At 32.4% G+C, this 15,675-nt stretch overlaps 1 protein-coding gene across 4 annotated transcripts; it reads left to right on the top strand.

Moving 5' to 3' along the window:
* LOC109728829 lies at positions 2,641–15,188 on the top strand. Of its 4 annotated transcripts, none has more exons than XM_020259362.1 (6): positions 2,643–2,775; positions 3,327–3,399; positions 3,532–3,804; positions 5,058–5,377; positions 6,531–6,616; positions 14,973–15,188. In XM_020259362.1, exons 1-6 carry the CDS (start codon positions 2,770–2,772, stop codon positions 15,016–15,018), a joined length of 804 nt encoding a protein of 267 aa, XP_020114951.1. In that variant the 5' UTR covers positions 2,643–2,769; the 3' UTR covers positions 15,019–15,188. The 4 variants fall into 4 exon arrangements, with proteins under 4 accessions (XP_020114949.1, XP_020114948.1, XP_020114951.1 ...); XM_020259361.1 differs by having other exon boundaries at positions 3,514–3,804; XM_020259360.1 differs by lacking the exon at positions 3,327–3,399 and having other exon boundaries at positions 2,641–2,775.

The following is a 15,675-nucleotide window of genomic DNA, read 5'->3' as shown; positions in this document are numbered from 1 at the left end:
TTTGTAAAGATATATTTGCAATTCATTATGTTTGCAAAGACCTGTATGTAATTAATCCTTTTAAAATACTATAAGGATATATTTGAAAATATTAGGACTTTTGAAGCAACAATATATAAAAGTTGAACTTTATAGGAATATATATTTGTAATTTATTATGTTTGCAGAGACCTGTATGCAATTAATCCTTTTAAAATACACTAAATTATTTTTTTATTAAAATTTAATTTAATTTTAATTCAAATTAGCTCCGATGTTATTCAATTATTAAGTTTTTTTCCTTTTTTTTCAATGTCAAGTTATTGATTATGATTTATCAAATTTAATGTCTGGCTGAGATAACTTTTAACAAAACTAAGTATTTGGTGTTATTAATACCATTAGATCTACCATTTGATCAGTTCCACCTATTGTATCATGTTATTCTACCAATCATCCACTAAATCTTAAGGAACCGCTATCATTTCAGTCCAACTAGATTGAGTATCATACATGTAATGATAATAGTAGTGATTGTTTCTCTTAGACCCCCTATTCAAAAAACTAGAAAAAAAACCTTCTAATTCACTCAGAAAAGAACTATCATTGTCAATCTCAAAACTATGATTTTCAATATCAAAATATACGGAATAACTGTCACCATTACTATCCCTAACTAAAAAAGTGTCATCAGAGATCAAACTTCAAATATCCCTGATACCAAATAAAAAATCAACATTACTGACATTACTGAGATCAACTTTACAATTTTTCATTCAAGGGTAATAAATTTAGTAATAAAAAGGCCCAAAATTGGATGAAAAATTATTAGGTTAGGATGATAGTGATCTCTTGATGTTTAGTGGTGGTCTCTCTAGAGTTTAGCTGATTGTTGGTAGAATAGTATGATTTAAGGGGTGGAATTGATTAAATGGTAGATTTAATGGTGGAAAACGTAATAGCATAAAGTGCTTGGTGTTTTTAAAAGTATCACAACCAACCCAAATATAAAGATATATATTTATATTTTGTAAATTTTATTTATTAGATTAAGATTCTTTTTTCTATTTTTCTTTCAACTTTTTATCCAGTAATAGAGCTATAATCTAATTTATTGTTCATGAGTCAACTCATATTAGGCTCTCATTAATAAACAAACTGAATACGAGCTTAATTTTTTAGCTCGATATTTTAATGAGCCAGCTCGTGCTCAGTTCGTTTAATAAATCAGTAAACATGAGCCAACCTAAAAGTGGCTCGAAATATGAAAAACGCAAAAAGTTGTAAAAGCAACTTAAAAGTACAAATTCAAAAGCCTAAACAGTTAAATATGAGTTCCAAACTGGGCCAGAACAGAAAAGCAATTCAAAGCATAAATCTCAAAAGTCATTTTCGAATTGGGATTACGCGCTGAAAACAAACTCTCGTATGAAAAGTTATGGTTATTTAAAATTTTTCTGAACTTTTTGTAAAAATTGTTGAGTTTAATTTTTGGTGCAACTTGATTAGGCCAAACTTCTCCATGAATTCTAACGCTAAATTAGCCGCATCATTTAGTACCTGGATTACTCCTGAAAAATGGAACAGTGCACAAGTGTTTGGAAGCAATGGGGGCATACAACAATTTCTTCACATTGTGAGAGCTAACAGTGAGGATGTAGGATATACACTTTTTAGAATCAGAAGCTTAATCCCCTACCCCATCCTCGCCCAACCCCATATAGAATGCATCGCATATAACGCAAATCTCCTAGTCTCAAAGAGCACATGCAACTTAGTAAAGCGATCTGATAAGTTGCTATAGTTAGGTATGCTTGAGCTTACACCTACCTGAAGGACCACACCACATGACATAAAGGCCTGCACCTAGGTGGTAGGGATGTCAACGGATCGGATTTGGATCAGATTTTCAAAAATCCGAACCCGAACCCGAAAACCGAATTGAAACTTGAATCTGGATCCGAACACAGCGGGTTTTAAAAATTCATATCCATATCCGACCGCGACCAAAAACCCGAAACCCGAAATAATAATTTCTCTTTACCATATTTTAAAATATATTATAGTAAAATTAAAATTTTTAAAATACTATCAAATACAACATTAAAAATTCATGCCATACAATTTGGATTTTGAAAGATAAAGTGTCTATTGCATACCGTTTGATGGAGATCCAATGGACAAAAATTATTAAATATTTTATATATTATATAAATAAATAAATTATATATATATATATATATATATATAATTTATTCAGGTTCGGGTTCGGGTTCGGGTAGGGTAAATACAAAATCCATTCTTGTATATATATTCGTCGGGTTTTTATTTTCCATATCTATAACTGAATCCATATCCGTTTAGTTCAGATAAACCCACTCCGTTCGGATTCGGATTCGGATAATATTTCGGATATCCATATCCATTGACATCCTTGCTGGGTGGTGACCTGTCCATTATGTGACCACGAACTACTTTGGATCGAAACCAAACAAGGACTCCCCACTTAGCCATAGGCCAAGGAATCCAATCGAGTACAATCAAGCCAAACCGGACCCGACCAAATTAAGCTCGGCCCCTTTGAGCCCGGGGGGACCATGCGTGTACAATTCTTGTTATATACATGTGTATACATGCATGTGTACTCCTTTATAAAACCCTTTCATGGGTTTTGGCCACCTCCTCCATATTATTTTATGCCTTTAGCCTTATATTCCTACTCTCTTTACCTGGCTTGCTCACTTCTGCCTAAGTTCTTTACTGACCAGTTCATTCTAGTGAGAGAAAATCATGAAGGTGAGTGAACAAGCTCTCTGAATTATAATGTTTTAGAGACTAGAGATTTGTAAGGTATCTATGAAATTTCCTCTCAAAGCGTAAAGTGTTAGAGCAAATAATTCTTTTATTTTTATCTAAGCAAAAAATTATAAATTCGAATCAGCCTCTCAATCTCTTTTGTTGAATGTAAACTATCATTTTTCTATACAATATTAATCATCGAATTAAAGCGGATGTTTCATATATATATATATATATAGAGAGAGAGAGAGAGAGAGGGTTGGAATCTTTTCAGATTCTTAAATTGATATCATTTAATTCTCTTTCATTTATTTCAACTCTAGCTACATGTTGGATTTATATTTAAATTTCACTCACACTTCAGCAGAAACTAATGTTGATCAGTGTAAATGATCTAAACAATTCTATCTAATGAGACCTCGGGTTAATTGTTCCACAGTTTAACTAATTATACTTGCTTATTTCTTGTGATCATATATTTATATATATATATATATATATATATATACATGGTTCATTACGCTACATTATTTCATGGTACGTAGCAGGCCTTTAATTGGTTGAACAAGATATTTCACCACAACAATATTGCAAACTATAGCCACATTCTCCAAAGAAAAGGTGATTCTCGTGCTATATCTCTTTGTAATTGTTTTTTTTCTTTCGTATACTAGCTAATTGAGCCTCATATATATACACACACTACCATATTGTTACTTGTTCATGATATTCCAGATGTTTTCTCTGTCGAAGCGGTAGAAGAGAAGGAAGAGAGAATACGCGAGAGCGTCACGGAGCGCGACACTGAAGCCTTGCTGCTCCACGACGTGCTGTTCAACGGGATCCTTGCGATCGGCACATTCGGCCACCGCTACCCTCTTCTCGCCCCTGAAGAAGAGATGAAATTAGATCAGGAAGAGAAGGGATCAGGAGCGGAAAATTATCATGAAGTTCCTGGAGCTACAGTGCTTGTAGTAGCAGCTAATAAACCACCTGCTGCCTCGTTCAACATGAAGTCACCAACAGGTGATGTGAAACAACCTATAATTATCTGATAGAGACACTGCTTATACTTAATTTTCAAAAATTATGCATGTTTAACTATGTTGTTTTTATTTTTTAGAGCTTTTTGGCAATTAGCCCCATGAAAAAAAATATTTTAAAAATAGCCCTAGCAAATTTAAATTTCAAAAAATGGTCCTGACCCTGGCCCTGTCACGTAGGCGCTACGTCAGCGCTATGCGGGCTGGGCTGGGCCAGATAGTTAAGTTAAACACGGTAAATCATTCATTGTATCTAAACACGGTGAATAGTTCACCGTGTGTAGGGAAAGAAAAGAGAAAGAAAAAAATATACGTATTATGAAAAAGATAAATATAGAACACGAGTGTTTGAACACGGTGAATGATTCACCGTATTCAACTTAATACCTCAATCCGTCTACGTGGCGTTGATGTAGCGCCTGCATGGCAAGATCAGGACCATTTTTGCAAATTTAAATTTGCTGAGACTATTTTTAAAATAAATTTTTTTTAGGGGGCTAATTACAAAAAAAGCCCTATTTTTTATGTTTTCATGTCCCCCATTAAACTTTTTTTAAAAAGTCTCAACATGTTTTCAATAAGCATAGATTGAGTGCAAACTATGCAGACAAAATAAAAAAAAAAATAACGCACACTGGATGAACGCACTGTCCATTTGACGTAAACCATCCGAATGTGTTTTGTCTTATATGGATTGTAATAGTCTAATGTACAGAATTTTTCTATATGCGTACGTAGTTGCAGAAAAGTCGAAATTTATTTAAGGCTCCATTTGAGATTGTGGGTGTATTGCCTTAAATGGAGTGAAAAGGTAAAGCCCAAAAATTTTCCATTTGTTTTTTACCCATAATTAGTCGATTAAGATATAATTTCTGCAATATATATCACTGAACGACGAAAACACAAGTAGGGCTAGAATACTTTTACAAATATCACCTAAGTGATATTTGTGTGTTTTTAACCATTTGATCTACTTTTTGATTACTAATAGCCTTTAGATCAAACACTATTCCACTTACCACCACCTACCACCATCATCTCAACCTCACATCTCTCCATCCAAGAACTAAAAACACAAAAGTATCACTTGGGTGATACTTTTACAAGTATTCTAGCTCTACTCCGAAAACACGTATCTCTCTATATACTTTTGTCATAATTTCTTTTTAGCCAAACAGGTTCTAAATAAAACTAATTTCGAAGCGCCGCTCTGATACCATGTAAAACAATTTACAGATGGCAAGGAGATGCTGACGGAGGTGGTGGTGCTCAGAGCAGAGGCTGGGGAGGATGCGACGAAGCTTCAGGAGAAGCCGCTTCTGGAAACGGAGGAAGAGGTGGCTGCGGAGAAGCCGAGGACGACGCTCGCCGATCTCTTCGCCGCAGACGCGCTTTTCGTGGACGGTCCGGCGAGGGAGAGTGTCAACGGAGATGATGACGACGATTCGCCGGAGGGAATCTCAAAGGACGCGTGTTGCGCAGACAAGAAGCAGAGCAAGAAGAAAGAGGAGAAGCCCCTCCAGGCAGCTTCTTCGACCAAAAGGAAACTGCAGCGAGTATGTATATTTCTCCACTCTCTTTTCACACACCCTCTCCACGGAGAGAAAATGATCTTAATTTAAGGGGAGAAAAAAAATAAAAAAAATAATTTTTTATAATAGAAATTTTAAGAAGGAAAAACTTAAAGTGATTTTCCTATGATTTATCCTTTTTTTTTTTAATTTTAATACGTGATTTCTGTATTTATTTTTTGTTAGCGCCGCCGTTATCGGATAAGAAATATATAAAAAATCGATAAGAAAGGTATGAAACCCCTTAGGGCTTAATCCTAATCATTTTTGGAGTGGAGAGCCCCGAATTTTGTCGTATAGGTTGACCAGATTAGATTCCGAATAAATATTTGGCCTTTACGAAAAAGTCTAAAATGTAATATTTACAACATATTATCTATTTTTTTAACTAATCAAATTATTTTCGGGATCACCAATTCTATCATTATTTTTTTAAAAAAATATTGTAATTTTATTTTAAATTTTTTTTATTATTGGTTTGGAATATAGTGTGATCGATGTGGCTTAAGTATGACATTATAATCATCTCAATCTTTACACCCCCTCCTTTCAGCAGTCTAATTATTGGATTTGCTTTCAGAACATTGGTGACAATGGAATTCAAGACTACATTTTAGACTTTTTCTCTTCTCTATGAAAGATAAAGATTTTTTGCTTTCGAAAGTTATATATGAAAGATAAGATTAATTGATTAATAGTGCTTGGATAATAAGTAACTAAGTTTCGATTTACGAAGTAAGCTAGTAATCAAATGTATAATATAAAAATGACTTGTCAGTTGTCACAACCGGTGAAAATGATTAGCAAGTATGGTGTGAAAATTTTGACCTTTGAATGGTGAAACTGTCATATTTATACCTATTTTTGCGTGTATAGGTCGCAATATTGCTCATACCACTTGAGAAATATTATTTCTACACTCAAAATGAGCTGCAAATGTTACACCTCATCATCGACGGGTTTAAACAATTCTTTTAAATTATTTATATTTTAAGAAAAAGTTTGAGTGTTAAGAAAGGTTTGAAGATGGTCACAAGCATATCCCCCCCTCCTTTCTTTTGGTGTTTTTTATTGTTCTAAAATTAATCTCCTAGTTTTGGTGTATAAAATCATTCACTAACTTATTTATTTATATTAGGTGATGAGGAAGATGATGAGGAAGAAGATCCACCCTGAACAGCTCAACGGAGGGCGTAGTCTTAAGGGGATACCGATGATGGTCAGGTAAGTCTTCTAACCATTCGCAAATTTAAAACTTTCTATTTTCAGCTTGTAATTTTCGTAAACTCAAAACCCATATCATTTAATTGTGTAATAATCATCGCACTTACGATGAATTGCAATTTGTGATTTCGCGTTTATCTTTTTTAAAGATTTTTGATAATCCAACATATAAATATTTAACTATTTGGCTAAATACACTAAATAATTCGATCGATAATATTAGATGTAGTTGGAAGTGAGATTCACTTTTTGAGAATAATCTCATTCTTTTGGAAAAGGGTAGGTATCCTCATATTAATAAATTAAGATAATTATAAAATTTCTAATCTAACCCACTATTTTTTTTCCCTCACCACCTCCATCACCCACTATTTTCCTCTATTCTCTATAACCTCATCTATCTCTCTCTTTCAATTTCTCTGATTATAGTCTCTCTCTAACTAGTGCTCTCTCTTTCCTTCCTATATCAACTCTCGTTCCCCCTCTAATCTCAAATCTTTCCCTCTCTCTCTCTCTCTAAGCTAAGCTTTCCTTCTCTCTTTATCTTTCTATAATGCTAACCTAAAACCTAGCCCTCTCTCTTTTTTGTTGCCCTTTCTTCTAATCTCAACTCTTTCTCTCTCTTTCTCTCTCTCTCTTTCTTTGCCTTTGACCTTAATAAATCTCTTTCTTTCTAAGCTAAACTCTTTTAGTATGAGACCTCAGATAGTCCTATATATATAAAAGATATAACAAGGCTAAAAGTCTTAACCCAACTTAAATATTTTGGGTGATGGCTAGGCCCAAGAGGTTAAGAAAGTTAAGCGTACTAGGACGGGAGTAGTTCTAGGATGGGTGACCCCTGAGAAGTTAGGGCGTCACAATTGGTATCAGAGACAATTACCAGCCGGAAGTATAAGATGAGTCTCAGCTGAGCCAAGGTTATACAGCGGCGAGAGCAAGACTCTCATGCTGTTGACTGTTGTGGGTAGAGCATGCAGGATCCCCTACAAAGTCGGTTTAGGTTAGTGAGATGAGTCGATCACATCGCCTGCTACTAATGAGTCTGAATCTGACGAGAACGTCAGGACTTAAAGGAGGGGAGAATCTGAGACCCCAGATAGTCCTATATATAAGATATAATAGGACTAAAACTATTAACCCGACTTAAGCATTTTGGATGATAGCTAGGTCTAAAGGGTTAAGAAAGTTAAGCATGCTAGGACGGAAGTAGTCCTAGGATAGATGATCTCTTGAAATGTTGGGGCGTCACAGTAATTTAAAAATAGATTCCTGATGATTGTTGAAAAGAAAAGATAACATTACCTAAAATTAATTAACAAAATAAACGCATCAATTTTATATTTTCGGTGATCCCAAATAATATAACTATAAGAACCAAATACTAAAATGCCATATTCTTAATAATAGAATGAGTAGAATCAAATCCTTAAAAATTCTTTTGTTCTTGATAATGTTTTATAGTGCAAACCAAATGCAACCTTTATTTCTTGCAATATAATCATGTGTAGCTAGGTTTATCTGCTAATTAACCGAAAACTCTGTTGGCTCATTAGTTTATGTAGTAATATCCTACTTGGAATTTAGAGATATTAGATGAAAATGAATCAATAGAATACAAAACTATACATTAGGTAAGATTAGGGATCAATCTATTTTAAATTAATTGAACTATTTCACAATCCATCAAACACTCAGGAGTATGTTTATTTATTTTGAGCAAGAGCTGGAAGAGAGGAGGATCCTCTCCCCCAAAATAAAAGTTCTTCTACTATACATTAACAAGATGTATTTACAAATTTACCAGACAAAACTATTTATCTGCCAACTGAATAGAATAGATAAAGTTAGACTGAAATAATAAGACAGTAAAAAGCAGAAGTTAATAGCAAACTGCAAGTCAAATCAAACATTAACATGATCAACGCCAACTCTAATTCCAACACCTCCTCCATCGCTTGCACCAACACAAGCATCGTTACCACATATGAACTTCCAATGCAAATTGAACAAGATAAACAAGATCGTATTGTAGAAACATGTGAGAATTTGAACTAATTTTAGGGAGACTGTGTTTACTCGAACTTGCTAGATCTACTCACTTGCGACCTCATAACGCAATCGTGTTCTCCACTCCAATCGTTGTTCAATCTAGTTGGTCTTTTGCGCCCAGTTTGAGCGCAGCAGCTATACTTTGATTCATCTTCTTTCTTCGAAAATCTGCACATTAGTAGTCTCAAATACCGTCTGTTCAACAATACCAATGGTCTGACGGGGGATCAAAAAATAAAATGCAATGGTTAAGATCAATTCTGTCTTCCAATTGAAAGCCAGTCGTTTGGTAAGGAAAGGTCGGTTTCATATGTCACCATCATTTGTTTTCTAGCAAAAGGGGTTAGCATTGAGAGGAGATGATTGGAATTTGGCACATGGCGCGGTCCCCAAAAAAAGAGCACTTTGTCATGTGCAGACGGAGCTGGGATCGCAAATGATTCAACAGTGGAAGATTTTTATGTGTGTGTAGGGTTGTAGGCATATTGTAGCTACTCCGGTGTCTGACCTATATGTCATCTCCCCACATTGTCTCCTCCCAAATGATGCTCTGAGCACTAGGAACAGTAGTACATTGCATTGTTATTATTTCCTCATTAACTTATAGTCATGCTCAAATCTTTAGTAAAGAGTTCTGCTACGAGGGCCCTAAAATGTACCCTACAATATATACCGACGATAATATGGTAACATTATTATTATAGTCTAAATATTAATTACTAAACCTGAGTCCCGTTACTATGCTATCAACGGCACAAAGTGCATGGTACTACCGAATTTTCTGCTGTTCGATCTATTCCTTTGACCATTTTCATCCGTTAGATCATACAATTCAACTAACCACTCACTCAACTGTAGAAGGTTACTATCACCTTAACCGCTCATGTCTTCACCCAAGGGCCGAAAATATACTAGCACCAAGTCATTGGTGCTATTAATAGTATAGTAGACTAGCTTGCCAAACAGAAAATTCCATTATTAAATCCTAAGCACTATGATTATGCATAAATATTAAATCCTAATCCTTTCATATGTGTATGCCAATCTATCAATAATATATTGGGATTCTAAGCATTTCTCATCTTTAGATGGGAACTAATTATCTAGTAAAAACATATAGAACTTATATAAATTATGGATCATTTTGGATTGACTAGCTACTATTTTAAAATTTTAGTTTTCCTATCCGAGCTTTTCAATTTATTTAATTTAAGTCAACAATAGTAGTTTGACATCAAATTTTAAATGTGTCATTTATCTGTATAGATTTAATTAGTGCACTTTATGTAATTCTCGTAATTATAAATTTATTTAAGTAATAAGCTTAAATTTTGAAGTCGAAAAATATCGTTGACTAATTCAAATCAAACAAAATGAAAGGATGGATAGTAAAATCAAAAATTTGAAAGGTCGATAACTGATTCAAAATTGTTCATAATTTAGATAAGTTATTAGTTATATATGCTTTTACCGTAATTGTTTATATAGTTTGTATTGACTAAAGCCACAATACTTCCAAAAGTAAAGAGATAGTTTATTTCTGTATTATTTTTTTTAATGATGAGGCATATATCTGAGTCAATGATTGGTATTATTAAATATGATTTAGAATGTTTCAACTTTGTAAATACATAATTTTTTTACATCATTTTTTTTTAAGAAATAGGTAGCATACTATCCGCTTCGTTTATTTCATTTAGAAATAAACTTAGCTGAAAGTGTAAATCAACTAGGATTCGAACTCGGGACCTCGGGTACCAACCACCAAGCCCTTTACCACATGCGTCAGGGACGGTCAGTAATTTTTTTATATTATTTGTTTAGAATTTAAGTGGTTTCGAAATGATAATTTTTAATGGCTAATTTAAGGTGAGTTTGAGAACCCCTAATCCCTAGGTAAGTTATGTAATAAAATTATGAAATTTGATTTCTACAAAATTCATAATTTGCATTCCCATTGTTTTCAGGGTTAATTTCATACGCACCCTTCCTCCAATTTTTAATTAAACAAAAACTCATCTAAAAATGTAAATATCAAAAATACTTCTCTAACTTAGAAAAATGTGAGATCCAAAATAGTCATATATATAAGATATAATAGGGTTAAAACTCTTAATCTGGCTTAAATATTTTGGGTGGTGATTTTTCCCAAAAGGTTAAAAGAATTAAGCACGATAGGACAGGAGTAGCCCTATAATGGGTGACCCCCTGAGAAGTTGGGGCATCACAGTTGGTATCAGAGCCAATTACCAATCGAAAGTATGAGATGAATCTCGGCTGAGCTAGAATTATACAGTGGGGAGAGTGAGACTCTTATGCTGTTTACTGTTCTGAGTAGAGCATGGCTCCCTCACAAGGTCGGTTTAGACTAGCGAGACGAGTCTCACATCGCCTGATATTTTTGTGAGTTTGGACTGATGAGAACGTCAGGGCTTAAAGGGGGGAGAATAGTCCTATATATAAGATATAATAGGGCTAAAACTCTTAATCCGGCTTAAGTATTTTAGGTGGTGGCTTGGCCCAAGAGAGTAAGAAAGTTAAGTGTGCTAGGACGAGAGTAGTTCTATGATGGATGACTCCCTGAGAAGTTGGGACATCACAAAACACTACAATAAATTAATGTCTATATTGACAAAAATCCATCTAAAATTAAATGTAATTCTTATTTCATCCATCATCTATTATCTATACCTTTTTAATAAACTTAAAGATCTTTTGATTAAAAACATTATAAATAAAATTAAATTATACTAAATAGAACTACTTAATTAAAATAAACTAAACTGCACAAATAGTAAACAAAAAAGTATAATATAACTATAATTTTAATTAATTTTTAATTCTGATCTACATGAGTTCCATATGGTATTGAACTAAAAATAATAAACTTAAGTAGACAAAAAGGCATTCATAAACTAAAACCAAAAAATTAAAAAGGAAAACAAGCTATTTTTTCATGGAAAATAAATTTATTAAACTCACATAATACCATAAAATTATTTATAATTAGGTATACCTAAGAGCAATTTATTCTAGACCTCTTAATCAATGTGATCGATGGAGTGCTCTTTTGATATAATTCATTAATTTATAATGGTAAATATGATATTCATGAGTATTTATGATATTTTATAACTTTTGATGGGTACATTTAAAATTACCCCATGTTTTATGTTAATTTTTCTTATATATAAACCCTACATTTTAAATCCTGAAGCAATTTTTTTTATTTGAAAACCATCGTTTGTAAGGGCAAAATAGTTTTAATAGAAAAGAAATTAAGGGTCAAGTAAATGTAATCAACCATATAAATAAATTTGCATATATATTTTGTACTTTTAGAGGAATATATTAAATAATTTAAACTTTATGAGGATAAATTCATGATTTTAAAAATAAAATTATCTCATATATTCTAATATTAAAGAGAAATGCTAGGCCTACAACCCAACGCAAAGGGGTTGTAATCTCTACAATTGCTTATCCAAGGGGTTTTGCCTATTACTAACTCTTTTGGATCTTAGCATCGAAAAAAGAAAAAAGAAAAAAGAAAAAAAAAAGTGATATGGATGGAAGATAGGCGTATCTTTCAAAAGTTAAAACACTCACAACAGCAAATGTTACAAGCTGTCCGAAACGCTCGAGATCTGACAAATTAGGTTCAGTGTAGTACCTACCCCTAAGGACCTTCGGCGGGATGTCTTTTTTTGTTGTCTTTTTCGCTCTTCCCCAGAAGATTTTATATTCCTCCCCCTTGGTTCCTTTCTCTTCTCTTCTTTAGTTTGCCGATGCTTGATTATCTTATCGTGTAGCTAAGTTCGCTATCTAAATGAAATGAAGCGATAGCATGTTATCTGTTTCTCAAAAAAAAAAAAAAAAAAAGTACAATCGAAAATGGGTTGCAGCTCTAGCATTGCTCTTTAAATAGATAAAAAATGTACGGAGACCCCTCAATTGTAACCACCTACTTGAACGTTTTTATTTCTTCAGAGTATTTGAACTATCAAATTTATAAAATTAAGTAGTTTAGTCAAACAAATAAAAAAAAATTTGTCAACATTTTATTAAATTAGCCTAAATATCTCGTAGCGAATAAAACTCGAACAACTAATGGTTAACTATTAACAGAGTTATTAAATTTAATAAAATTTTTAACTAACTAGAATGGTTTACTTTCGAAAAAAATTTTAAAAAAAAATTAAGGAAAACGTTAAATTCAAGCTCGAGTTTAAACATTTAAAGGGTTTTAGTTTTTTTTTAATCAATTGTAAAAAGAAAATAAGATAAAATTACTTAGGTACCTTCATGCAGAACAAATTCTTAATTTTGGTCCTCTTATATTTTAATAACTACGATTGTATTCCATCTTTTACTCTAATTAGAAACTGAGCGGTTCAAGTGTTAAATTTTAGTTTAAAGATTTAAAAATCAAAATGAATTTTAAATAAAAGTTGAGAGACTCAATCATGAGGAACGCCAAAATATATACAAATATAAATATTAACAAATAAACAACATTATCTCTCAAAAAAAACAAATAAACAACATTTTATCTAATCAAATTTTTAATGAGAAAATTTACTGACTAAATAATCAATGTAGAGAAAACATTACTCTTATTTTTTTTTTTTTTGTTTACACTCACTTAACTTCTGATTATTTTATCTCTAGTATTTCATTCAAATAATCTAGAAATTTTATTAAATGTAATAGTAATTCAGTTAGTGATTTAATTTTTCATATTTTTATAAAGTGTGACAATCAATAACTATTAATTAGTTGACAGAAGTATCAAAATTTTTAATCAAATAGAGCTGTTAAACTTAGTATATTCGTTTTTTCAGTTAAATAAAATAGCTGACCCAAAATAATTATAGGTTTGGAAGTTACTAGAAAAAAAAAAGAGGAGTTGAGGAGCATATTTCCAAAATGCTAAAAGTAAGAGGCTATTAATACATTTTTGACCTTTAAAGTATAAAATAGATGAGACTATATATTAAGCACCCTTAAAAGTAGATGAATTACTTAGAAGCACCCTAACACTTCTTTTGAGAGTAACTTTAAACAATCGTAGCGAGGGGCGGCAATCCAGCTCGCCCAGCTTGTGTTCGGCTCGAAATGAATTTGAGATTAGCTTTTTAGTAAACAAGCCGAATATGAGCTGAATTTTTCAACGAGCCGATCATGAATCGGGATCGGCTCACTTGTGTTCGGCTCAATAACAATTCGAATACATATATTTTATATTTATATAATATAAATAAATAATTTTATATATATAATACATATTTTTATAATTTGACTTTTAATCTAACTTAATTATAAAAAAACTTATTTATATGTAAAGTTTCAACCATTAGACTTTGATCTAATGAATAAAATCTTATAACTGTATACATCTTTTCTAGTACCCTTCTAACTTATTGTTGGTGAGTCAGCTTGTGTTTGGTAACGAACTGAACACGAGTTGAGTTTTTCGGCTCGATTTTTTAACGAGCCAGCTCGTGTTCACCTCGTTAGCCTACCCCAGTTCGCTCGTATTCGGTTTCGTTGACACCCCTACCCGTGGCATAGTATATATATATTTGTAATATGCTATATTGGTGTTCAAAGTATAAGATTTTGCTACACTATAATTTTATGATAATTGCACCATGGGTTACCAACTTTTATACGATTTTTTTATTTTGGTCTCTAATTTTCTTTTTTTTTTCCTACTTTACAATCAACTCCTTAACCTGTAGGGTTAATTGCACCGTTAATTATTGACATATACCAGTTTTTTTTTCACTTAATTTGGCCCCTAACCTCCTCTGCATATTCACGCTCGTCGTGACAAGCCTAATTTCACCACCCATATACAGAAACCCTTTATAAATTTAGTACCTTAGAAACCCTTTTTAATGATAGATTTTTAGTCATAGAAGATCAAAATAGAAACTACCAAAATACTAACTTTATACTTTAAGTCATAGAATGACAAACCGTATAAGTACTATATCATGTGTTCAAGTTATGTCGTAGAAATATTAGTTTTGTTGTCGATCACGATGATGCCAACTTGTGAACAAGGATTCAAAATATATATACATATATACTACGTACCTTCATAAAAAGTATCGCCATGATCGACAACACAACTAATATTTTACGTTAACTAGAGATGGAGTTCTTATTTGCAATCATTATATTTGGCATCAAACCAAAATTAACAACCCAATATTTGGTTATCATTGTTTAATTTTTGTTCAAATGTATTATTTTTTTCTTTATTTATTTATTTATTTATTTTTGTCTTTTTCAGAGGTGATGAAAATGTGGGACATGGCATCAGTGCTGGAACTAATTAACACGCAGAGCAATTAAATGCGTGGTGGGTTATAATTAATGCATCTTCTACCTTGCTTTTAGCTCATGAACCAATTAATTCCATTTCTTGTGAAGCTAGTATTTTGTATGTTACAAGAACCTGTAGTTTAATTGTGTCATTCACAATAAAATTGTTTTTTTTTCTTTATCACTTTTGGCATGGTTTTTTTTTTCAGAAAAAGATCAACTTTGTCTTCGACAATTTTCGCAACGTCGATCTCTTTTTTTTCCTTTCAGATTTTATGATTGTGAGTGAAAATAACATTTTTTTCGCATAGAGTTTATCATTTTTTTTTGGCTAAATTACAGAAAACTCTCCTGTCAAAAATCGATTTTATACTTTTCCTTCCTGTCATTTAAAAACTTGCACTTTGCCCCCTTTAAAATGAAAAATATTCACAGGGGTACTGTGTGAACTGTGATGATAAAATGACTATTTTATCTCTCACTATTTTGCCCCTCATCATATTCACCATGTTCACAGGAGAGAAAATTGAGGATATTTTTGGCATAAAATAAATGAAACCCTAACGGATTACTAACGGTAAGGAGCGAAGTGAATATTTTTCATTTTATAATGGAGCAAAGTGTAGGTTTTAAAATGACAGTGAGAAAAGTAAAAAATTAGATCTTGACAG

Source organism: Ananas comosus, linkage group 24 (assembly GCF_001540865.1).
Source record: "Ananas comosus cultivar F153 linkage group 24, ASM154086v1, whole genome shotgun sequence".
Lineage (NCBI taxonomy): Eukaryota > Viridiplantae > Streptophyta > Magnoliopsida > Poales > Bromeliaceae > Ananas > Ananas comosus.
This window is presented reverse-complemented; position numbering and strand designations above follow the sequence as displayed.